This window comes from Lactuca saligna, chromosome 9 (assembly GCF_052625555.1).
Source record: "Lactuca saligna cultivar CGN05327 chromosome 9, ASM5262555v1, whole genome shotgun sequence".
Lineage (NCBI taxonomy): Eukaryota > Viridiplantae > Streptophyta > Magnoliopsida > Asterales > Asteraceae > Lactuca > Lactuca saligna.
Window position 1 is genome coordinate 56,423,490 of NC_136425.1, and position 26,881 is coordinate 56,450,370.

The window sequence follows — 26,881 nt, forward strand, 5'->3', positions numbered from 1 at the left end:
GTCAAACATCACAACTTTAAAAAAATCGAAAAATAAACTAGTTTATCAGGTAGCTGTGGCACGCCAAATATAGCCTTAACCATTAAGACTTTGATTATTATTAGTTTTTTTTTTTTTGGTAAAAATAACAAAAAATTGTTATGTAACCTTTCAATTGAAATCGTGATTATGGTGAATGGGCAACTAAAATGAGAATATAAAATGATGAAACCATCTAACTAGGTACTAATATAAATTGTAAAAGAGTTAGATGAAATGATAAAAAAAAAATATTAAAAATAGGGACCTAATGTGGACAAAATTAAAACATTACTATCCCTCTTTAAACGGTTATAGCTAGGGCTGTAAACAAACTGAATGTTCGTCGAACTGTTCGGCGGAAAGTTTGTTTATGTTCGTTTATTTAATAAATGAACGAACATGAACAAAAATTATCGTTCGTTTAGTTAAATGAACGAACATGAACAATGGTCTCGTTCGTTCATTTATGTTCGTGAACGTTCGTTTATGATATTCATTTACGTTCGTTTATGTTCATTCGTTTAAGTTTATTTATATTCATCTATATTCAATTATTTTTTATTATATTGCTATATTATATGTTCGTTTCTGTTCATATATGTTTAATTGTGTTTTTTTTTCTTTGTTCGTTTATGTTTGTTCGGTTATGTTCGTTTAGCATGTTCACGAACATAAATGAACCAACATGAACAAAGTAATTTGTTAAACAAACGAACATGAACAAGAAAATCTCGTTCGTTTATCCGTTCGTGTTCGTTTGTCGTTCGGCTAACTTAAACGAACGAACATGAACAAGACATTGTTCGTGTTCGTTTGGTTCGTTTACAACCCTAGTAGCAACCATGTTTGTTTAATATGTATAAAGAAAGATCCTAAGGACCTAATATGGACAAAATAAAAACCTTATTATCTTTTTTTAATGGTTATATATATATATATATATATATATATATATATATATATATATATATATATATATATATATATATATATATATACACACGGATATGTTAAAATCTTATTACCGTCATTAACCATTTTTGTAAAGTTCAAGGAAACCGACTACGATATTTTCAAATTATCTGATAAATGTCGTTACCAATTGATACAAAATTTTCACTTTTCAAGTGACATTAATCTTATTTAAAAGTAAACATTATGTCACACACTCACATGTCAACTATAGTTATATAGAAATTATATTTGAATCTAGGGGAGGTAAGTGCAATTTTCCAAAAGTATATCATAGATGCTTGTGATAAGGTTCTTATAGCAATAGACATAAAAAGATAAGGGCCCTTCACAACCACAAAAAATTTCCCACATGAACTTCCCAAAATGAATTAAATTAAACACCCTCTAAACTAGTTTTCTCTTGGCTTCCTTCACAATTTCAAGTTCCATAACCACCTTCTAAAAATGGCTTTCCAAATTCACTCTTCACACCCTCAAATCCTATTCAAAATCCCATCATTTTCCCAAATCCCAACAAAGCTTCTACCTATAACTATGTCATCCATCTCCATATCAACTCTAATCCCAGAACAAACCCCAAAACCAGATGTATACAATGTCAAATTCAAGAGTTTAGAAGCTTGCAAACTTGGTATATCAAGATACCCGGATTTTGAATATAATGCTCAAGGAGGAAAGGGTAGTGGGGTGGGAAAAAAGATGGTGGGAGTTGACTTTAATGGCGAAACATCGGTTGACTTTGATGTAAAAAGTCTTTACATTCCGCCATTAACAAGTTTAACTACCAAGTTTCTTGGCTTGCCTTTGCCACCTTTCTTGAAAATTGAAATCGTTCCTGAGATCTTTAGAGGGATCATCAACATAGAATCTGGCAAGGTGATTTAAGTTTTACTAGATTTTTTGTTGTTTTGTTTTGGCTTTTTTTTTAAAGAAAAAATATTAATTTTTGGGCTATTTTATCTTGAAAGTGATTTTTAATTTTTTAGTAAATAACATTTTTGGTCCATAAGTATATACATGTGTTGGAATTGTGGTTCCATTAAGTTTTTCCATACAATTTTGGTTTTTATTTGAAGTTTTTATAACTTTGTTGCTAGTGTTCAAAGTAAAAAAATGACTATTTTTGTCCATAAATATAGAGGAATTTTACAATTTTGTCCCACAGATTAGTCATGTTGCTTGGAGTTGGAAGAGAAAGCAAAAGCTTTATAAATGAGGACCCAAATTTGCAAATAAAAACTTTTTAGGAGTAAATTTGAAAAGATTTAACTATAATTAAGAACAAAAACATGTAATTTAATCTTAACTTTCATAATAAAGATTTTTATAAAATATCATCATTTAATTTGTTCTTTGACCAAATTTCTGGCTACTAATTTCGCAACGGGTTAAGTTTTGAAGTGTGAAATTGTCGCCCCCCATCCCCCATCACACACACAATAAAAAAACGAATAAAAATACTGTTGCAAAATTGTAAGAACAATTTGGCAATTTTGAAATAGATTTTTCTTTTGAAAAAATAATTGAAGTTTTATTTTATTATTTTGTGGTGGGGAGCAATTTTGAAATTTAATGGAATCATACTTGACCATCTATGAAATTGATGATCATTTATATACTTGATGAAAAAAAATGTTCAATTTTTTTAGATGTTATATCATCAATGGGTTATTATTTTGTGATTTGTGAATATCATTTTTTTCATGAAACCCGACCATTATTTCAAAAAAGAAAACTAAGCCAATTACATCATTAACTTTTGTTCCTTTTTCGGAAAAAATAAAACATTATAAAGCGCCATTTTTAATTATTTATGTTATTACGAAAACTAAAATGATGTTTATTTATATAGGTTGATCTTAAGTTCAAGGCAAAATTCTGGTTTTCAGTTGGAAGTATTTATAAAGCTCCACCATTATTGGTGGAGACATTGTTAACCTCTGAAGAATCAAAAGGAAGTTTAAGGAGTGGAAATGGAGATCGACTTGATGAACAAGGAAAATGCAAGCTAGTTGGAGTTGCAACTGTTGAACAGATTGATGATTTTTTAATGAATTCTTTTCTTGATCTTCCTACCGAATGTCTTGCTATCTTAAATGCAACCATCATCTTCTCTGAGGATTAAGAACTCAAACAACACCATAAGGAATATAGGAAATTATTATAGGTTTATTTTTATAGGTTTACAACATGATGAGTAAAGCACAATCTTGGTTGATTATATAAAGTTTTCTTTTATACATTTATGCATCTAAATGGATAAAGATCCTATCACCTACTTTGCCTTGTTTTCAACTTGTGATTCTACAAATCTTGTGAATGTTGTCAAAGAAAAAAGACGACTAAAGGAAATGGATGATGAAAGTGATGCCTTTGAAAGAAATGAAACTTTGGAGCTAAAAGATCTTCCAAGAAGGCACAAGAAACCTATAATAATAAGAAGCTAAAGACTATAAACAAGAATTTGTGGTGATTACAACAAATTCTTTGTATGTGGTTCCACTTCATATCATTATTTTTTGTACCATTAAACATAATGTCATCAAATTTGATGTAATATTATGAAAAGTACATAAAAGTCATAGGTTTAATCACTTATAATTTATTTATTTCACTAGAGCTATCTTATTTGGAAAATAAAAATCATTCCGTCCATTATGACCCTCTATTTGTCTGTTCAACCGGTTGCCATTTTTTTCATTAAACTCACCAAATTGTAACACGTTTTCTAATTTAACTAACATAACATTTTTTGTAGTTTGTTTGTTAAAGACACTTTCTTTTGTTAGAAAACAAGTGTTAAAGTAAGTGTTTTGTTTCATTTTTAAGTTTTTTGTTTCTGTTTTTAGTTTTGTTTTTCTAAGAATACTTCATTTGTTCTGATAGTAACAATTTTTTGTAACGTGGCTGCTTTAACCTTTAATACCATGTCGCATTGAGTTTTGGTGTAATTAACTACAAACATTTGGAAAAATATATTAAAGTGGTATTAATTAATTAACTAGTTATATTTTAAATATAATACGAATTAGTAATTGCAAAATGTAATTCATAAAGTTAAAAGTAATATATTTTTCGTGTCAAAAAATGGTGAAATGTTTGGCGATAAAACACCACTATAACTTTTTCATATGAATTAATGTCCAATATAATAATAATAATCCCAATTTTTTCGGAAAAAAATATATATATATTATTTTTTTTTTCACTCAAATGCAAGCCTTTGTGAGCAAACAAGAGAAGCATAATCGGCCTTTTTAGCCAATAACTCGGAATGAGTCCCCAACTCAGCAATTTTGCCTTGAGAACAAAGGGCAATTTGGTCCGCATTTTGTACTGTGCTTAATCTATGAGCAATCACTAATGTTGTTCTTCCTTTCATTAATTGGTTAAGGGCATCTTGGACTAATCGCTCACTCACTGTATCCAAAGCACTTGTTGCCTAAAATTAAATAAAAATAAATCAACAATGTAAATTTTTTAAACAAACATCAAAATATTACCTCATCGAGTATCAATATAGGAGCGTTTTTCAGCAGTGCCCTTGCAATAGCAACTCTCTGTAAGTAATTATTGTAAAGGTTCAGCCAAAAAAAAGGGTAAATTTGTCATTTGTCATACATACATACTTGCGTATTTATATTTTACCTGTCTTTGACCCCCGCTTAGCAATCCTCCTCTTTCACCAACCAGAGTATCATATCCCTTTGATTAAATAAAATTATTTAAAAAAACAAATAAATAAAAGATAAAGAGGACTACAGGGTTGTTTCTTGTTTACTTAATCCAGACAGAATGACTCACTGGGTTAAGGGTAAAATGGTCATTCAGATCAAATTGATGAATATAGTGAAATTTATTTTTTGGAATGTAAGTGTAAAATGGTTATTTGGTTAAAATTGATGAATATAGTTAAAATAGTTTTTTTTTTCTGGAATGTAAGGGCAAAATGGTCATTTAGTTAAAATCGATGAATATAGTTAAATTTATTTTTTGGAGTGCTAGGGTAAAATAGTCATTTAGCTAAAATTGATGAATATAGTCAAATTTGTCTTTTTGGAATGTAAGGGTAAAATGGTCATTGAGATAAAATTGATGAATATAGTTAAATTTGTCTTTTTGGAATGTAAGGGTACAATGGTCATTTAGATAAAAATCGACGAATATAGTTACATTAATTTTTTGGAAAGTAAGGTAAAAAATGGTCATTTAGATAAAACTGATGAATACAGTTAAAATTGTTTTTAGGAATGTAAGGGTAAAATGGTCATTATCAGTAAGAGGAGAAAGAGAAACCTCTGGTAATGAGATTATGAAATCATGAGCATTGGCGGCTTTGGCGGCTGCGATGACATCATCTCTTGACACGTTTTCATCCGGAAGGCCATACGCGATGTTTTCTCCAACAGACACCGAGAAAAGAACAGGTTCCTATTATAATTTATAAATTCTGTTTTTTATTAAAATTAAAAAATTAATATATAAATGAATGTGAATTATTATAAACTGAAGAGCATATACTTGATTGACTATGGAGACTACACGCGCCCATTCACTTTTATCAAATGTTCTTAAATCTTCTCCTCCAACTGATATCCTGCCTTGAGTTGGCTGCAAAAATACAAGATTTTTTCATTAATTTATAAAAATACGTATTAAAAAATCATAGAGCCATGTTTTTTTTTTTTTTTTAATTTATAGTTTCACCAAATTTTATTGATTTAGCTACTTGACTTTTTTTTAATGTTTTAAAAAAACGTTACCTGGTTTGAAATAAGGACTAATATAATAAACAATAAAAAGCAACTGGTTTATGAATAATATAGTTTTGGGTTTTAGACTTTGGCCACAATACTTTCATATGTTGGCGGGTTTGGTCCTTGTGTAGAAGATATTACAAAACCTTGTCCTTATAATTTATAGAAACAGTCCCTGTGAAGTTTTTTTTTTTACAGAAATGGTCCGTGTGGTTAAAATTTAGATAGTATACTCTTTGGGTTTGAGTTTGGTCCCTTTGTAGAAAACAAATTACAAAACTGTCCCTGTAATTGACAGAAAGGTACCTCTGCAGAGTTTCTTTTTTACAGCAAATGATTCATGTGTTTTAAAAAATTAGAAAAATGGTCCCTGCCTAATTAAAATATTCAACCTGTCTTTACAGTTTCCACTTAATTTTGTTTTAAATGAACGTTTAGGTCATCTTGTATTATTTTTTTTTGGTAAATTACTTGTTTTCGTTAAATTTTATTAGTAAGTTCATTAAAGAAAACACAAGATACGTTTAAAAAAAACATACATAAAAAAAAAAAACATAATTCTTTTTTCAAAATAGGGAAAATGGTATTTTTTTAATCGAACAGAAATTACTTAAGGGGTTAAACCAATAAAATAATAAAAATACATTGTGTTTTTCTGTATCTTTTTTCAAAATAGGGAAAATGGTTTTTTTTTAGTCGAACAGAAATTACTTAAGTGGTTAAACCAATAAAATAATAAAAATACATTGTGTTTTTCTGTAAATATAATAAAGTTACCTCATAAAACCTTGCCAAAAGCTGGACAATAGTACTCTTTCCAGCTCCACTGGACCCCACTAAAGCAGTAACACTTCCACATTTTAAAGTCAAATCAAGGCCATTAAGTACTTCCACATCAGGCCTCAATGGATATGAAAAATGCACATCTGAACATTAAAAAAAAAACTAATTATACAAAAAAAAATAAAACAATTACAAGAAATAGCAATATCCTATACTCCTTTTACCAATAAAGTCAATGTACTTTAAATTTTCTACCACAACATAATTACACTATTTTACCATTATTTACATTTTGTACCCATAATAGCAACATAATTACACTTTTTACCCGTATTTACATTTGGTAAGTAAGTTGCTATTAATGCTTGTATTGGTTAAAAAGTAAACAAAATTACAAAAATGGTCCCTGTGGTTTGCATTTTGTCAGGAAACAAGTCGGAACCTTGAAAAAGTTGGATAGATGGTCCTTTTGAGCATCTTTCGTTGTGGTTTTGGTCTCTCTAAAAACTGAAATGACTATTATACCCGTTTATACTTATTTTTATATTTTAATAATTACAAAGTAAGAAAGGGCAAGTTAGTCGTTTCCGTTTTGGGAGGGACTAAAACAACATTGAAAGATGCTCAAAAGGACCATCTATTCAATTTTTTCAAGGTTTGGACTTGTTTCCTAAAAAAATGCAAACCACAGGGACTCTTTTTGCAGTTTTGTCTAAAAAGTATAAGCATGTGGACATTAAAGATATAAAATATGCTGCCTATATTGGTAAAAAAAAAAGGTAACATATGTTGCTATTGTAAATAATTGACAGAAAGGGTTAACCTCAAAAAAAAAAAAAAAAAATTATATTTTGTGTTTTTTCCAGATTAAACCTCAAATTTATATTTTACCTGAAAAAAACCTTGTATTTTTTCATGTTTCCCGATTTGGCCCTTTTAGTCATTTTTTGCCAAAAAAAATTGTAAAATATGAGGGTTTTTTCGAGAAAAACTAAAAAAGTTGAGGGTTTATTTGGAAGCATTTAGAAAGGTTTTTTTTCGGAAAAAAATACAAAGTTAAGAGCTTTTTCGCAAAAAATAAAAAAATACAAGGTCTTTTTCAGGGAAATAATAAATTTGAGGTTTAATCAGGAAAAAACACAAAATATAAGTTTTTTTTTTTTTTTGAGATTTTAACCCTTACAGAAAAAACTGGGTTAAATTATGTTTTTTTTCATACCTTCAAGACATATATCACCAGATTGTGCAAGAACACGAACACTGTTCCCTGATGTTAAGGATGACATGTACCTTGTGTTTTGAGATCCCCTTTTATCATTTTGGTCATTTAACAAAAACATATTTAAATTATTATTTATTCCCTCTTTTTCTTGTTTAATGTCTTTCTGTAAACCATAAGCTAGGGCTTGATCGATTTCTGAGCTAGATAAGATAGAGTTGATTCTTTCTGTAGCTGCAAAAGCTCCCCTTAGATCCCCTATTGTGTTCACCAATCCTTGAACCTAATAATAGCAACCTACTTTTAACTACCAGTGGGGGTGGGGCCCACACCCATAATCAAATAGCAAAGAAAGAAAGAAAGTATGAGTCTTGTTATACTCACAGCAAATGTTAATGTGAAAGTGTATCCAATGAAAGAGGCCACAGTTCCCACTGACATCTCACCCTTGAAAAAGAAAGAATTTGGTATTTAAATTTTAAATAAATAATAATAATAATAATAATAATAATAATAATAATAATAAATGAAGTTGTTTATTTGATAGTAAATAATAGCAACATACCGCTTTCACTTTGTTTCCTCCAAGAATATACAAAGCCATTAAAGATACATACACTGCAACTCTAGTTATTGATTCATTGATAGATTTAAACACTCCAAGCTTGATGCCACTGCTTTGATAAGAAAGAACCTACAATATAATAAAGATCAGGAGAAGGGTATTTACGTCTTTTGCACCAACAAGAGAACAAGATCAAGCCATTAAATGGGGCCCATGTGTCTAATTCTAACCTGGTTGCCAAACATTGACATTTGACGTTTTTCTCCTCCGAATGACCTTACCTACATGCACGAAAAACTAATGTTAATTTGAGTTTGAGATTGAAGTTTACCTTTTTGGGTCTTAATGATATATGACAATTAGCAAACTTTATGTCATAGAGGGGTAAAATTGTAAAAAGGAATATGAGTTGGGAACTCACAGTACGGATGGCAGAAAAAGTTTCAGTGATACAATCGGCTATTGAAGCTTGGGTCAACCCATAGGCTTTAAATACTTTCACAGTTGATCGTTTGTATACAGCTGGATACATATACATACACATGTATATATTAGTCAACAATAAGCTAAAAATATGAAGAAAGGTTAATAACATTACAAGTTCTAGAAATTAAGGGTGGATTAGGGTTCTTACAACCCAAAATGATATCTTCATCACAATTCCATCATGAACATAAAAAACCCTTAAAATTCTTATTGAAAGTTCAGGTAAAGAAGAGTTTAATAATAACTTACCAACTAAAGTAGATACAGCAAGCATAAGTACACCCAGAATTGGTGCAAGTTGAGGGGCAAGAACAAACAGTAAGCACATTGTCCCAACAACCTGAGAAGATGATGATAGTTATACAAAGTAATGAGATCATATTATCAAGATTCTTTTATAAAGTATATATAGCATACATGACACAACATTCTCAATTGATGTGCATAATCAATGTGAAATCTTTTACCTTTTTCGCACTAAAATGTGTGTGATTTCCACCAGGTCTAATGGATTTATTAATTGTTACTCATAAATAAAAGCTTGTTTTGTTTTCCTTTTTTCTATAAGAAGTCTCACTTTTCTCATTGAGAAAGAAGGATAGAAATAAGCATAAGCTCACTTTTGTTTAGTGTAGAGTAGCTTGCCTCAGTTAGTGCCCTGAAACCTCGATCTCTTGAAATGTTCTCACTCACAATGTTCTTAAAAGAACCCAAATCAGATGTCAATAAAGCAGTGAGTTCGCCAACCTATCAAGAACAAAGGATAGATATAGTGACAAACAAATTCATCAAATTGTATACCATAATGATATTAATCACTGTGTAAAAATTGAGTTTCATTCATACCTTGTATCTGTCAAAGAATTCCACCTGCAGAAATGAGATGAAAGTATTAAACCTTGGAAAGTATAACAATCACAGTAAAGATATAATAGAATGATATTACCTTGTGAATCAAAACGCTGCCAAATATTTGAGCTCTTAAGCTAGACATAACCTTCTCCCAAATCGTGTTCATATTCACAACAAATATAACTGTGAAAATCGGTTCCAATGTATATAGAACTCCAACCTTGCTAAGGAGCTGCCATAAAGGCTCCGATCTTGCCCCTATTAGTACCTCAAAAAACCTCCCTACAAGTAGAGCGAAATTAATGATCATTCACAGCACCCAATGTTACTATTTCAAAGCACACAGATCACTTATTTCGTTAATTAGACAAAACTAGCTTCAATCGTGCTGTAAATTAAAGCTTCGTTGATTCTAAAAATTGAATTGTATTTCTGCAACACGGCGAAGATTACAGTGCCAGTGGATTTGATTTGTGAATGATGAACTAATATTAAGAAATTAAGCTGCAGTAGTTACTTGCCGGATAAAATCGGCATTGAAAGAGTGCAAGTGGTACAGCATACGAGGCTAACGATCGAAGCTGCAACTCTAAGCTTATGGCGGGACAAAAGCCTCAACAACAAGCCCAAACTTATGGCATTAAACCGTTGTACCGGTTCGGGACTGGAATCTGATTCCTCTACCTTCGGATCCTCAGCGGCGACGATTGCATCCGAGGCCGGACCTGTTATGTAACCTGCGGCGGTGATAAGGCTGGATTTATTGCGAGTGGGAGTTAGACGAAGTTGTTGCTGACGGAGTGGCGGCAACGAAGAGGTAGGTCGGCGTTGTCCACGGAGGAAAAGAAGTTGCTGGTGGTGGTTGTGAAGTGGGGGGTGGAGAGGGAGGAGGAGGGAGAGAGATGTCATTGTTGTGTGGTGCGTAGAAAGGAAGAACTCTATTGCTTCAATTCTTTTCCATTTACATGTGTTTTTGTAATATCACATTATCGCACCATGTTAATTTCCATAGGCATGAGTCATGACAATAACCATTTATGATACGACAATACTCATGCCATCTTTTCAATGTTGAGAGTTTGAGACGACTATTATCTATTATTTTGACCCAAAAAATGAAAAATAATGAAATAGGAGTTGTGAGTTGTGACTCAACAAAAAAAAAAAGTTAGCAAAAAAACAATAAGAAAATATATGATGTTTCTTTTGGATATTTCTATCTAATATTTGTTATATTTTGGGCTTTAGAATATTAATATTCATTTGGATAATTTTTAGAATTGTGATTGCAATTACTTTTTAAAATCGGTGATTTCGCTTAATATATGGGGTATCACAAAATCTGATTTGGGATAATCTAAGAGAGTCAATTTAGAAGTCAAATTATTTCTAGATTCAAAACACAGAATAATACGTTGTTGCTTTTTGTGTTCTTTATGAGACAACGAGAATTACAAGTATGATTTTCGAGTGTATAAGTGATAAATCCGATTTCGGAACACTTATCATCTTTATATAGATGTAAGAAATCGGTTATAAGTTGGTTACATGCATTTTGGCACCAAAAATGGTTAGTCAAAAGACATAACTACCTTATGATATCATCATGATGTCACGCCTTATTTCAGTGTGAAATACATGGTTCGAATCCTTCCTGATATAGAAATCTGTTTAAGTGCCGCTAGGGGCTTTTCCCCTTGGAACCCCGTATCCAGGGGCACTGCTTTCAAACCCCCGTATTCCTGATTTCACATTTATCACCCAAAGTGTGCACATACACCTCCATACTCGATGAGTAAATAGAGTTCATCATATCTCGATATTAACAATAACTACACTAAAATATGTTGATAACACTAAAATCACCAACAATATTTCTATCTAACTAGGTGCTTGCTTGTCGCACGTTGTGACAGGAGCAATATATTTTATGAATGATGAGTTGCATGTGTAAAACATGTTGGATTAGGTGTCTAACTCGTAACTATTTTGGTATGTACTTGACCCAATTATGAGCATGGTCCTTTTGGGTTGTCTTCACCATGGCAGCTGATAGGATGAATTATGGAGAAAAATGATTAATTGTGATTTATTAATATATATTATGTGAATGATATATTAAAAGAGAAATCATATCGTTTAATTAATATTGATCAAGAATTAATTTAGAATTAGTTTTGTGATCAAAAGAGATTAATTAAATCAAATGGATTGATACTGTAATTACAAGATAATTGCAATTGGGCTGATGGATCACCTTGGAATAAAGGTTGGACGAATTCTATGGGAAGCCCATAAGGAATTCATCCAAGGGATATTCTAGAAGGCATCCATGGGCTGCTTAAGGCTTAAGCAGCCATATTAGGATTTCCACCTAAAAACCCTAGCATCCACAAGTATAAATAGACCCCCTAACATAAGGATTATGGACCTATGCTTCTTGGTGTTGTCTTAGCTGATTTCCTCCTCTCTCCTAAGTCATCTTGTTTCTAGAATTCTAGTGGTGTTTGTGATTCCATTAGAGGTGCAATACTTGGGGCATTAAGCTTTCAAGAGTGAAGGACTTTGTGGATTGTTCTTTTTATTGCTACATAACAAGTAAGGTAAGATTCCAAACACTTAGTTACATATGAATTTCGTTCTTAGACATGTTAGATTAGGTTTTATGATTTGGAAGATTGTTTGCATGTATAACTTAAAGAAAACATAGATCCAAAGCATTAGGGTTGCATGTACACCATAGGAATGATGTTCTGCTCAAAACTCATCAGTGATATCAGAGCCTATGGTAGTTTTTTCTGTTATATGATGCAAAAGTTAAGTTTTCAAAGCTGAAAAATTACGAATTTCGAATCTGAGAAGACTCACGTCGTGAACACAGTCTGACAGCAGATTTCAAAATTTTTGCCCTAATTTGATTTGGATAATTACCATAAATGCTTTTTCCAAATAAAAATCAGATTTTTCAGTTATGATAATTGATATCCTAATCAAATTAATGGATAATTGTCAATTTAAGATAACTACTTGTTTTATAAGATAAAGATTAATTATTTGTATTTTGATTTGAATTATCTTGTAAGAAAAAAATTGGATCAGGTCAAAATATGTGATAATTATTAATTATATGATATTTAATTATTTTTCAAATTTGTTCTAAAAGATATTTTAAAAATTTTCAAATTTTGCCCTCAAGTTTTGGAATTTATAATTTAATTAAAAGGTATTAATTTTGAAATATTAAATTCTAGAACCCTAGTGTTTTGAAAAGTTCAAATTACACCCTTATTGTTTTATTAAATTCATTAAGTGTTTAATTAAAAGAGAAAATTAATGAATCCATAATAATATGGTTTAAGATTAATCAAATTAAAATTTTAATTTATTAATAGATTAAACCACCTAGTATTTTAAAAGTGTAAAATACACCCTTATACTATATAAAATTAAAAGTCTAATATTATATATGTACGAGTAAAGAGTCGGTCTTACCGTTAGTAGGTCTCATTCACGAAGTTGGTCTATAAGGGGTGTTTAAGGAAGCGGCACGTAAAATGTCCACCATTGGGTGTCCACTTTTACCCACCGCACTCTTGACTAGTGGAGGGTCGTTAGCTGAACGGGTAGGATAGGACACAACCTTCCATTATAAGTATAATGAAATACGAAATAACTAAACACTTTTACAAATTCTCAAATCTGAGTTACTTAATGAAAAATGTGGAATTGGTGCTAATCCATGAAATTGCACATTGCACCTTGTTGGTCGTTAGCGGAGCGTGTATGGTTAACCAGCACACTAATATGAGACCAATGAAGGATGACAATGGGTTTCTCGGAAGATTATCATTGATCAATGGACCGTGTGTGGTTAACTGACATATTGATTGGGTGGTGATCGACATCAAGAGTACCAAGCTAATTTGTATTGTTATCTACACCTTGTTTGTGATCCTCGGCATCCCAGTCACAAACTTGAAGGGCATAATCGAGATTAAACATGCCATTGAAAAGTTCAATGAATCTCAAAAGATCTAGGAGTTTCAAAACATTTAAAATCGAATTTCCTTTTCGTTTTTCATGGTGGAAATTGGTAAATCATCATTTACATACCTTCAAATATTTTGCAATTAGATTACGGCATCGCTTTTCCTAATTGCAGAATATTGTGTTGGATCATGGCCTTGATATTTCATTTGGGTGTTATATCAAGGATTCTTATCAACTAACTTGAACTTTCTCCCATTTTATAGATGTCAAATGACTATGGTCTTCTCAAATCATTTGGAAAAAGCTTTCCACTTGAAGGTGATGTTCCACGATTGGATCGTGGAAATGGAAATCATGCTTCACTTCCTCCACCTCCTCCAATAGTTCTCCCTGACCCACGTGTTCAAAGACTTGAAAAGTTCAAGGTCACTCAAGGCCTATTGGCAAGTAAACACGAAAATGGAAAGTTTGTGTGTGCACGCATCTTGGAGATGAAGTCACACATTGACAAGTTAGGAATGTTGGATGTCATTGTCTCAAGTAATTGGTTGTTGAATTGGTTCTTCAATCTCTTCCTGAATCATATAGTGAGTTCATTAGAGAGTACTATATGATGGACCATGACGTGACCCTCATTGATCTTACCTATTTGCTTATTGCTGTTGAATCAATAATGATTTGGTGTACTAGTCAAGCAAATTTGTTGGGAAGATAAGCCTCCCAAACTTCTATGGACATTGACAATGGAAACATTGGAAGTCTAGAAAGATATTCTCTTCCCAATAGAAAGGAATTGGCTAACGTCAAACCGTTTGACCAAATGGTAAAGAGAAAGGCTGAATCTTTTAATTGTCCCATGTGCTGTTCCAAAAGGGTCTGTTTGTTTCTACTGCCAAAAGAAGGGGCATTGGATGCAAAGCTGCCATATGTACCTGGAAGATCACGAGGATGGGAGAGTCAAGATGCATGACTCTGCTTCATGTAAATCCACTATCTAACACTATTAAGTTTCTATTTGTAGATTCTTAGTACATGATGCGATAAGATTACATTTTGTTGTTTTGTAGGATCGAAGAAAAGAAAGGAATCTTAAAAGGAAGAGTGAGTTGACTCTGATCACGAAGAAATGAATTTTGATCACATGGATGGAAGATCAGAGTTTTTAGCTGATGTTTAGAAGATTTAGGATAGATTGCTTAGGAATAATTACATAGTTTTCATTTGTAATTGTGATTTTGAGGACAAGTTTTTCCAAATTCTTATAAATAAAATAAATTTGGTTTTGTCTTATTTATATCCTTGCAATGGCATTTGTGAAACTTGATGTTTGTATGTTTCTATTGTTAGCAATACTGAAATGGATGTGATTCTTAATTATGATATTTGTGGTACTTTCGGATATTTTCCAAATAAGGAAATATTCTCATCACCCAATTTTCAATTGGACATAAATTTGGAATCATGCGACTTGCATCGTATGATGAATGAAAACCTTAATCTTTGGGAAATTGAGACTAATTCCTTGTTCACATATGGATGTGAGTCAAGTGAATGACTAGGGGATCTAGTACACATTGTTGTGCACTAGTTAAGTCCATCACAAAGAACGACAAGAATTTTCGTCATGATTTACTAAAAAGTTTAGTAAATATGGTTATGCTTACAGTATTAAGTGTAATTCTGAATCGTGGAAAATGTTTCATTGTATAGCAGAACGAAAAATCAATTAGACAAAAAGATAAAAGTTTCTCCAATCTGAAAAGAAGGGAGAGTACTTGAAACATCCAAAAAATACAACCCAAAAATTTCGTTGTTAAAACATCATTAAAACCATCATTTCATCACCAAAGTATAAAATCAAAAACTAAGTGTTTCAAAATCTCACAATATCTATCATAAATCAAATCTCATGTCAAATGTCATATCAAAATATCAGAGTAAAACTCCTACGCTGAAGACTGTGGTGTGTGCCATGCGATCATCCTGATCTATTCCCTTTGCGAGTGGAAGTACCTAAAACCAAATCTGAAAACTGTAAGCATGGAGCTTAGTGAGCTCCCCCAAACTACAACATACCATACAATAATATATAAAGCAAATATTAGGCCTTGCTCACTACATCGGATCGAAGTCCGGAATAACTATGGCCTTGCTCGTTGCATCGGACCGAAGTCTGGAATAACTAGGGCCTTGCCCGCTGCATCAGACCGAAGTCCGAACTAACTAGGGCCTCGCCCATTGCATCGGACCGAATTCCGGACCAACTAGTGCCTCGCCCACTTCATCAGACCGAAGTCTGGAATAACTTAGGGCCTTGCCCGCTGCATCGGACCGAAGTCCGGAATAAACTAAACATAGCATAACATGATCACATATACATGCATGAATCACAAATACATCAAGCATTCAAACTACTTCTCGGGACTATTCCAGTATTGGACCCAAGTCCGGAACTACTATCACCTAAACAGGTCGGCATTGTAGCCGTAGAGTCGCTCCTACTAGAAGGAAACTCACCTCGCGTAGCTGACTGCTGAAATATTGAGCGGGAAATGTCTGACTGCTGCTCCGACAACTCCCCGACTATAATTGCCACAATGAAACTTAGTCAAAACATTGATAACTATTGTTAGGGTAAAATGACCATTATACCCTTGACTAGAGTCAACATCTTAGTCAAAGTCAACTTCCAGTTGACTTGACTCGCCGAGTTGGCCCTCCAACTCGTCGAGTCTCCTAGTCCTTCATTTGTCCTTAACTCGATTCTGCTCGCCGAGTTTAACAAGAACTTGACGAGTACTCCTTTATTCATGATATAGGGCCAACCTTTAACCGACTCGCCGAGTTGTATGAACAACTCGTCGAGTCTATCTTCATCATATGAACATGTCTAGTCCGTGACTCGCCGAGTTGTATGAACAACTCGTCGAGTCTATCTTCATGGGTTGGGAGATTGCCTTGGACTCGCCGAGTGTGTTCTTCCACTCGCCGAGTCCCATGTTTTCCAGGCCATGGTTATGTCTGATGGGTTTTATACAAACATTCCTATATGTGCATGCAACCCTAGTATTGGATCTATGTTTTCACTATTAGTTATACAACTTTATGAACACAAAAAGAAACCTGGCATGCTACTATAATTTTCGAAATTCATATATAAAGCTAGAATACATACCTTTTGTTGTTATATAGCAATAACAACTAGTTCCTTGAATTTCCTTAGCTCTTGAAAGCAAGTACCACAAGTGTAGTACCTCTAATGGAGTCACAAACACCATATACAACTTGGATGAAGAGGAGAAGTAAGGAGGCTGCCCAAAAACGACTAGAAACCCTAGAGAATTAGTTGTCCACGTTTTTGGGGCCTAAGGGGTCCTTTATATACTTGTGTGGGCTGCTAGGGTTTCAGTCAAAACCCTAATGGACAGCTTAAACTCTAAGCAGCCCATGGAACCTTCTGGACAAGGCTATGGACGAAAATATGATGGGCTTCCATCATAATTTCGTTCACCCTTTATTCCTTTAGCATTCTTTAGCCCAATAACTCAATTATCCAATAATTGCAGTCCAGTTCCCTATATTTTAATTAATCTCTTTTAGTCACAAAATTAATTCTTAATTAATTATTGACTAATATTAATTAAACAATATGATTTCTCCTTTAATATATTATTCTCATAATATATTAATAAATCATATTTAAACCTTTCTCTCCTTAAATCATCCTACATATTGCTATGGTGAAGGCAACCCAAAAGGACCATGCTCATAATCGGGTCAAGTACATACCAAAATAGTTATGGACTTAGACACTAATCCAACAGTCTCCCACTTGGATAAGTCTAATAACTATTTTCCGTATGACTTCAGAACCTGATCAGCAATCGTAGCTTTCAAAAGCCGCTGTCAACTCTGATCTTATCAGATAGCGCGTCCTCTAGATAAGGGATTATATATTCCTCCATTCTCAAGATATCGTATAGACATAAGACATGAATTTCAATCATTCTCTCTATACTGTTTCCCGACTTCCGATTTATGACGACTGACAACAGACTACAATTGAACACATCAACTTAGTCCCGGCTTGGCCAAGCGCTTAGGTGTCATCACTAAATCATCGAGAGGCCCACATATATCGCTTTTATCCCACTTTGGGTAAAAGGAATGGATAAACTTTGACTCAAATGCTCGCTTGCATTTACTAATCGAATCACACACAACAATAAGTTTTATAACACCAAGTTACTGGTGCGTTTACTTATTATCAATGTGCAACCGACCAACAAATAACAACTCACATGTCTTGGTTTCAAGAATATACAATATTATCGTCTCACTAATCACTCGTGATAAAACAATGAAGTGATCCAAGTGAGCGTGGGTTTAATCCAATACTCTAATCTTATCAAAGCACTCATGAACTCTGCAGCAAACTTGTGCCATGTCTAAACACTTCAGACAATCTACAGACACATTCATGACAGTCTTTCTTCATATCTACTCCCAACGTATGACCAACTGTGGATGTCTGAATAACCTAGTTATTCTGGAAGTCAAAACATGCAAATTGAAACATGACAACAATACTTAATCCTATATGGCCCCAAACTTGTGAGAGTAAATAAAACCCTTCTATTTATCCACCATATTGATTACTCATTATTTATCATTTAATGTTTCGGATAATCAACTCATTACTTGAATTATACCAACAATTGTCCCATGCTCTAAACATGCACACTTTGTTTCCTATGGTCCATGCTTTGTGAAATAGATCACCTGAAAACTTTTCCAATGATGCTCATTTCACAATTCCTTAATCCTAATTATTAGTGTAAGAACACAAGGTTCTTGCCACTACTAGAATATGGTAGATTCTAACATTTTATGCAACGATCCCTTTTGCAAAATCATAGCACAAAAGTCACCAAGACGTAGCTAATGAAATTACAAATACTTTCTTAGAAATTGTTACAATACAATTCCATAGATGTGAAGTCTCACATTCAAAGTACATTCCTTTGAACATCCTTCTTGCATAAAAGTTTCTAATCTAGGCACAGACTCTCAATATCCAGCTCCCAATATGAAAACATTTCCACATTTGCCATATGACAACTCATTCTTAATAGAATCTTATCTATTCATAATAATGTCGATATGGTCCATCCAATACCATACTTCCAACTACTTACAAGCGATCAATCCTCAGCGAACTTTGGATCGTCCTTTGATAGTTGTTAAATTCTTTCAGTCAAAACCAATTCTAGTCCTTTTTCCCTCTTAATGCGCTAGACATTTGGAAAATTTTAGAATGGTAAAATACTATAGCATTTACAATCGATCCTATACCCGAAGCGTATGAGACACGATGCATAATGTCTTACATAAAGATATGATACTTTACCAATCTTTTGCCATAATATTTTATGTGTCATGTTCTCACAATTCGAACTATGAAGAGGGATGCCGTAATCATAATCGAATTTTAAGAACACACAATGTATCCTTTGACTGAAAATATTAAAATTTCTTAATCTAAGCTTTAGATTTTGAAACGGAGTATAATATTCTCTCCCTTAATTATAGCAAAACAACTTTTCAACCCATGCAACTTTGCAAATGGAATCTTTGTTTTTCTATAATTAATATTGCTAACTTGCAATACTCTCCATAACAATCATACAAGCATAACACTTATGCTCCCACTATCATGATGATTATCATATAAGCATAACATTTATGCTCCCACTAGCTTTGACATGTATTCAGAAAACAAATGAACTTCCAGAAAACAATGCCTATTGAATTTCTAAAATTCATATTTCTAATACCAGATGCTTCGATAAGCCTTTATCTAAGCTTCTTAACCTTATACACCTTTGCCTTAGATAGCTCATATGTGTGTTTAAACAATTCATAACTTATGTTACTAAGCTCCAAATGTTGAAACTAATTGCCAAATCTCACAATTCGAACTATGGAAAGGGATTTCGTAACCATAATCGAATTTGAGAATACAATTTTCACAATTGCTATCTTCTTAAAATCTCTCTTAGTGAAAGCATTTCCTCACAGTCATTTTCATGAAGGAGGGAATCTTATGACACTTAGATTTTATGGTGTATGAGTTCCTATCCATGTGAATTTGGCAAAACCAAGGTTTGCGACAAATCCAAACTCATATGGACTGAACTTTCTTAATCTTGATTTCTTGCCCTATGGTAACACGAGTGCCCACCATGTCTTCCAAGTAGTTTAGTAACTTGTCCTTACATATCAATTTACTTTCCATTGACTAAGGCTTTAGTGTGTATTCAAATGAGAACTCATAGAACTCATATACACAATTAACTCAATTGGAATGGCACAGAAACAAAACAATGTCAGCACGATAGGTTGTAAACCTCAAGTCGTGTGCTAGTGATGATCGATAAGGTTTATTCTTGATTTATTCTTAAAACTTTTCAAGACCATTAAGACTCCCACTAACTTCTTGACATATAAGATTCTCTTGTCAAGAAACATTTCTTAACAAACAAATATTCAAGAGTTAGTGAAGCATTTATCAAGACAAGAACACTTCACAAGTTGGTCCTAGTTGGTCTTTGTCTTATCCAAGACATCACAACTTACTAATCTCAAATGTACAAGAATGAGAAAACTTTTCCAAGTTCCATATTTGATGAGTGTTATAAACCTACTTAAAACTTTTCACTCAATGTCACAATCTTGATATTGGAACGAAGTATGATTGACTTCTTGATTTAACCATTTCTACAATACTTGATTCCTCTTCTTAGACATGCAATTGCACTAAGACTCACTTAGAGGATCTATTGAGACATGGTTCTTAATCTTTAAGACTTATCATAAAACACAATAAAAGGTACTCTCCCTTCTTTCTAGAAGAGAGAAACTTTTATCTTTCTGCCTACTTGATTCTTCTTTATTCGTTCTACTATTCATTGAAACTCTTTCAATCAATCTCAGAATTACACTTAATCTTATAAGTATAATCACATTTACTAAACTTTAGTAAATCATGACGAATATCTTTGTCACTCTTGTGGTGGACTTGATCAACGCACAACCTAGTGTACTTGATCTCCTAGTCTTTCAACTGACACTTTGCCAAAGAATTAGTCTAAGTTTCCCAAATGTGAAAGTTTTCCATTCATCATACAATACACATTGCATGATTCCAAGTTTCTGTCCAATTGAAACTTGGGCGATGAGAAAGTCTCCCTATTTGGTACACTTTTGACATTTCCATAATTAAGAATCAAATCCATTTTGCTAATAATAGAAGTACATGAACATCAATTTTTTATATATTTTATTGTAAGGATAAATAAATAAGACAAAATCAAAATTTATTTTATTGCGGAAAAAACTTGTCCTTACAATGCAATTCAACTGAAAAACTATGTTAACAATCTATTCTAACTCCAAGTTGTAGCTCAAGAATCCATTCTTCAAGTAATGCGATCGAAATCCATTTCTTCATGATCAGATTCAGCTCACTTCTTTTCTCAAGCTTCCTTTCTTTTCTTCGATCCTACAAAACATCAAAATGTAATCTTATCACATCATGTATTAAGAATCTAGAATAGGAACTTAAAAGAGTTAGTTAATGGATTTTACCTGAAGCAGAGCCATACGTCTTGACTCTCCCATCTCTTAGATCTCTCAGGTAATTAGGGCAGCTTCGTCTCCAATGCCCCTTCTCTTGGCAATAAAAGCAAATAGACTTCTTTGGCACAACACATCGGACAATCACAGACTTAGTTCTTTCTGGACTTCCAATGTTGCCAGTGTCCATTGAAGTTTGGGAGTTTGATTCACTAGACAAATTTGCTTGACCAGCACGCCAAATCATTGCTGATTCAGCAGCTATAAGCAAATAGGTGAGATCAATTAGGGTCACGTCGTGGTCCATCATATAGTACTCTCTAACGAACTCACTATATGATTCAGGAAGTGACTGAAGAACCCAGTCAACATCCAACTCACTTGAAATCTCGACACCCAACATGTTTAACCTATCAATGTATGACTTCATCTCTAAGACGTGCGCACACATAGGTTTCCCATCTTCGTGTTTACTTGCCAAAAGGGCTTGAGTGAGCTTGAACTTTTCAAGCCTTTGAACTTGTGGGTCAGGGAGAATAATTGGAGGAGGTGGAGGAAGTGAAGCATGACTCTTATTTCCTTGATCGTATCTCGGAACGTCATCTTCATTTGGAAAGCTTGTTCCAAAGGATTTGGGAAGATCATTGTAAGATTCAGACATCTACAAAACGGGAGAAAATTCAAGTTAAGTTGATTAGAATTCTTGATGCAACACCCAAATGAAACATCAAGCTAGGATCCAACACAATACTCTACAACCTAGAAGAGGGATGCCGTAATCTAGTTGCAGAATATCTGAAGGTAGGTAAATGACGATTTACCAATTTCCACCATGAAAAACAAAAAAGAAGTTTAAGTTTTAAATGAATTGAAACTCCTAGATCTTTTGAGATTCATTGAACTTTTCAATGGCATGTTTAATCTCGATTATGCCCTACTATTTGTGACTGGGATGCCGAGGATCACAAACAAGGTGTAAATAACCATACGAATCACGTGGTGCACCCAATGTTACTATCACCTAATCAATGTGCCGGTTAGCCACACACGCTCCATTGATCTATGACAAACATCGAGTCACCCTTCACTACCAATGTCATCCCCAAATTAGTGTGCCGGTTAACCACACACGCTCCACTAACGTTTGACAAGGGTACGAAGTGTAATTCCATGGGTTAGCATACAATTTCACATTTTGCCTAAAGTAACTATGATTTGGGAATTTGAAAAAGCATTTAGTTACTTTGTACTTCATTATACTTATAATGGAAGGTTTCTGTCCTATCCTACCCGTTCGGCTAACGACCCTCCACTAGTCAAGAGTGCGGTGGGTAAGAGTGAATACCCATTCAATCGCCATTTTATAGGCAATTTCCTTAAACACCCCTTATAGACTAGTTTCGTGAATGAGGCCTACTAACGGTAAGACTGACTTTTTAGTTATACATATATAATATTAAACTTTTAATGTTATATATAGTATAAGGGTGTATTTTACACTTTTAAGATACTAGGTGGTTTAAATTATACTTTTAATTAACCAAAATCATTATGGATTTATTAAATCTCTTTTAATTATACACTTAATTAATTTAATAAAACCATAAGGGTTTAATTTGAACTTTTCAAAATCAGGGTTTTGGAATTTAGACTTTCAAAATTAACTTTTAATCAACAATTTAAATTCCAAAACTTGAGGGCAAGTTTTGAAACTTTTCAAAACAATTAGGTTTTAATCTCACTTAAAATTTTCGAATTTAAGACATTTAAATTAAAATTTTAAGTATTAAAACTCTTGATTTAATAATTACCATAAATTAAACAATTAATTTAAATTATTAAATCACAAGGATTATCTAGATCATGAGGATAATTACCAATTATACATCTAAGATATCCTAATCCCATGAATCCCTCTCTAAATCTCGAAAACAAGGGATGGGATAATTCAAGATCTTTAATTACCATATTTAACAATTAAAAGATAATTACAAGATATGAGATTATCCAAATCCCTAAAATTTAGGATCTAACCTTGGGGAAGGAGGTAATTTCGAAATCCAAGGGTTGGATAACCCTAGATTTCAAAATCTTGGAGGCTAAGGAAAGGATTTGGGAAACCCTAGCAAAAATCGCCATCTAGGGTTTTGCAACCCTAATTGCGAAAATTACCTAGCCTTTAGGGTTTATCAGCCATAAACCCTAATATGTCAAGTTCACAAATTCGAATAAAAGCTAATTGAAAACAAAAACCAATGGCTCTGATACCACTGATGGGTTTTATACAAACATTCCTATGTGTGCATGCAACCCTAGTATTGGATCTATGTTTTCACTATTAGTTATACAACTTTATGAACACAAAAAGAAACCTGGCATGCTACTATAATTTTCGAAATTCATATATAAAGCTAGAATACATACCTTTTGTTGTTATATAGCAATAACAACTAGTTCCTTGAATTTCCTTAGCTCTTGAAAGCAAGTACCACAAGTGTAGTACCTCTAATGGAGTCACAAACACCATATACAACTTGGATGAAGAGGAGAAGTAAGGAGGCTGCCCAAAAACGACTAGAAACCCTAGAGAATTAGTTGTCCACGTTTTTGGGGCCTAAGGGGTCCTTTATATACTTGTGTGGGCTGCTAGGGTTTCAGTCAAAACCCTAATGGACAGCTTAAACTCTAAGCAGCCCATGGAACCTTCTGGACAAGGCTATGGACGGAAATATGATGGGCTTCCATCATAATTTCTTTCACCCCTTATTCCTTTAGCATTCTTTAGCCCAATAACTCAATTATCCAATAATTGCAGTCCAGTTCCCTATATTTTAATTAATCTCTTTTAGTCACAAAATTAATTCTTAATTAATTATTGACTAATATTAATTAAACAATATGATTTCTCCTTTAATATATTATTCTCATAATATATTAATAAATCATATTTAAACCTTTCTCTCCTTAAATCATCCTACATATTGCTATGGTGAAGGCAACCCAAAAGGACCATGCTCATAATCGGGTCAAGTACATACCAAAATAGTTATGGACTTAGACACTAATCCAACAATGTCCTAATACGTTGAGTCACTCCTCTGGACTCATACAATCTCTCTTAAACTTAATTGGGTTCCCTTGAACCCCGAACTGATTTGCGGAATCAACACATGACTCTTCGAGTCCCAAAACGGACTCATCGAGTCTACTAATGAGCAAGTCCATAAGTCGATTTTTGATGTGTAAAACTTAACCAAAAGGTAGATCTGGGCTCCTAAGGCCGATATATCACGTAAAATTATAAACTTTATGTGCTTGCATGATGCTTTCGAGCTTAAAGAGTCAAAATGGGGGGTTAATAGCATGCATGGGGGTTCTTATGGCCATAAAGATGGCACCGTTATGCCATGAGGACCCTTCAAGGTCCAGATCTGAAGGTATATCAACTTGGGACGTCCAAATCCCAAGACTCCAGCTTCAAAACCCAAAATAACCATAAGAAGATCTAGGAAATCATAAGTTAAGTGTGAAGATTTATTACCAAAAAATGAGGAGAAAATGGTGTTGATTCTGGATCTGAAATCTCCTCTTGAATTCCTCCTTTTTCCTCTTCTTCACCCAAACTTAAAACACATAAGGTAGCTCAAGAAATGACACACAAATACTCACAAGGCTCAAAGGAGGCGGTTTAGGGTTTTCTGGACGTTAAGGGAGTGGTAAGGGAGGTCATATGGGCGTTATGTTCTTTAAATAGGGAGACAAAGCCTTGAAATTACGGTTTTCATCAGAAAACACCTACTCGCCGAGTAGGTCTTCCGACTTGTTGAGTAGACTACTTAGTTCCCGACCCGGATTCGATCTTACTCGACGAGTTGGGCCTTCAACTCGTCGATTCCAAGGGTAAAATTACAAAATTGACTTAATTAAATGCATACCTGGAACCGGGTGTTACAACTCTCCCCCACTTGTCTTAGACTTCGTCTTCGAAGTCTGCTGTCTTTGAAAATAACTAGGAGTAGTGCCTCCTCATATCTTCCTCGGGATCCCACATCCACTCTGAACCCTTGCGGTGTTGTCACTGCACTTTAACTAACTCTACCCTTTTGTTCCTCATCTCCTTCTTCTTGCGCACCAAAATCGCCACCAGCCTCTCGATATAGCTCAGGCAATCATCAACTTGAATGTCCTCAAGGGGAACCACAGCAGACTCATCCACTAGGCACTTCTGCAACTACGAAACATGGAATGTGTTGTGGATCTGGCTGAGCTCTGCTGGAAGATCTAGCCGATAAGCAACCCGACCTACCCGGGACAGAACCCTAAATAGATCAATAAACTTGTGGCCTAGCTTCCTCGCTTCCAGAATTTGATAACACCCTTCAGGGTGATACTTTCAGGAGGACCATATCGCCCACCTGAAACTCTAAGTCCAAACGCCGCTTGTCGGCGTAACTCTTCTACCAACTCTGAGCAGTCTAGAGCATGCTTCGAACTTGCTGAATCATCCTCGTGGTCTTGAGCACCACCTCTGTGCTCCCCATGACTCTCTGACTGACCTCTCCCCAGCAGATTGAGGTCCTACACTTCCTCCCGTATAACATCTTAAAGGGAGGTCGGTCTATACTGGAGTGATAGTTATTGTTATACGAAAATTCCGTTAATGGAAGATGCCTATCCCAACTGCCCCCGAAATCTAGCACACATTCTCTAAGCATGTCCTCGAGAGTCTGAATCGTCCTCTCGCTCTGTCCATCAGTCTAAGGGTGGAAAATGGTGCTGAAATGAAGATGAGTACCCATCTCGTTGTGAAACCGCTTCCAAAACCTGGAAGTAAAATGTACCCATCTCGATCCGATACTACCAAGACCGACACTCCATGACGTGCCACGATCTCTCGAACATAGATCTCAGCCAGTCTCTCAGCCGAGATACTTTCCTGAATCGGAATGAATTGAGCATTATTGGTCAATCGATCCACGATGACCCATATCAAATCTACTCCACGTGCGGTCCTAGGAAGCTTTGTGATGGAATCCATGGTGATGTCTTCCCATTTCCACAAGGGAATGTCTTAGGAAGCTTTGTGATGAAATCAATGGTGAGTTCAGTTCTTTATTTTGATTTGAAACAATCTTTTACGAATTTAACTTTATGAATAATGAAATGCCTTGTTCGATTTAAGTGTCATTGTTTTTTCTTATAAAGTCTCCCAATGTATCGCCAGCTGATTTTAGTTTATTGAGATATAATATTAGTTATCATCTGAAACTGGCTACTTTTTTAGATAAATAGTAGATATACATGTATTCTTTTTCTTAGTCAACAATACTATCTTTCGATTTATATGTCATTGTCTTCATTAAAACTATAAGGAAACTAAAAAAAGTTCAGAATCCACAAACATAAGTTTAGGGTTTCAAAATAACCCCTTTTCAAAATCGAGATGTAGCTCTTATTTGGATGCATCTTGAGGTTGTGTTCATTAAGATTATTGCTAGAATTCGTGTTAGGATTTTAAAATTTTTTGTTTTGTTTTCACTGAAGAGGATGTGTTTGGTAGAAATTGCAGAATCCATTGCGTTTTTGTGTGCATTA

General features: G+C 33.8%; 2 protein-coding genes across 2 annotated transcripts; one reads left to right on the forward strand and one right to left on the reverse strand.

Annotated features, from left to right (window-relative positions):
- Nucleotides 1–1,310: 1,310 nt before the first annotated feature.
- On the forward strand, nucleotides 1,311–3,238 carry LOC145018458 (ATP-dependent Clp protease ATP-binding subunit). Its single transcript, XM_078976340.1, has 2 exons — nucleotides 1,311–1,872; nucleotides 2,849–3,238. Exons 1-2 carry the CDS (start codon nucleotides 1,441–1,443, stop codon nucleotides 3,119–3,121), a joined length of 705 nt encoding a protein of 234 aa, XP_078832466.1. The 5' UTR covers nucleotides 1,311–1,440; the 3' UTR covers nucleotides 3,122–3,238.
- Nucleotides 3,239–4,044: 806 nt separating this feature from the next.
- Nucleotides 4,045–10,644, reverse strand: ABCB28 (non-intrinsic ABC protein 8). The gene is made up of 16 exons (XM_078976339.1): nucleotides 10,180–10,644; nucleotides 9,753–9,940; nucleotides 9,653–9,676; nucleotides 9,452–9,553; nucleotides 9,056–9,146; nucleotides 8,742–8,842; nucleotides 8,551–8,601; nucleotides 8,321–8,449; nucleotides 8,140–8,202; nucleotides 7,756–8,038; nucleotides 6,531–6,679; nucleotides 5,518–5,607; nucleotides 5,293–5,427; nucleotides 4,645–4,701; nucleotides 4,500–4,556; nucleotides 4,045–4,438 (listed from the first exon to the last, which is right to left on the reverse strand). The coding sequence occupies exons 1-16, from the start codon at nucleotides 10,565–10,567 to the stop codon at nucleotides 4,202–4,204; spliced, it is 2,145 nt and encodes a 714-aa protein (XP_078832465.1). The 5' UTR covers nucleotides 10,568–10,644; the 3' UTR covers nucleotides 4,045–4,201.
- Nucleotides 10,645–26,881: the final 16,237 nt, after the last annotated feature.

Excerpts from the sequence above, each read along its gene's own strand:
- ABCB28 (XM_078976339.1), bottom strand. The coding sequence starts at position 10,567 with ATGACATCTCTCTCCCTCCTCCTCCCTCTCCACCCCCCACTTCACAAC. Across the intron at positions 9,554-9,652 it reads AATTCTTTGACAGATACAAG|GTTGGCGAACTCACTGCTTT; the intron begins GTATGAATGAAA and ends TGTTCTTGATAG. Across the intron at positions 8,602-8,741 it reads CTTTTTCTGCCATCCGTACT|GTAAGGTCATTCGGAGGAGA; the intron begins GTGAGTTCCCAA and ends TCGTGCATGTAG.
- LOC145018458 (XM_078976340.1), top strand. The coding sequence starts at position 1,441 with ATGGCTTTCCAAATTCACTCTTCACACCCTCAAATCCTATTCAAAATC. Across the intron at positions 1,873-2,848 it reads TCAACATAGAATCTGGCAAG|GTTGATCTTAAGTTCAAGGC; the intron begins GTGATTTAAGTT and ends TTATTTATATAG.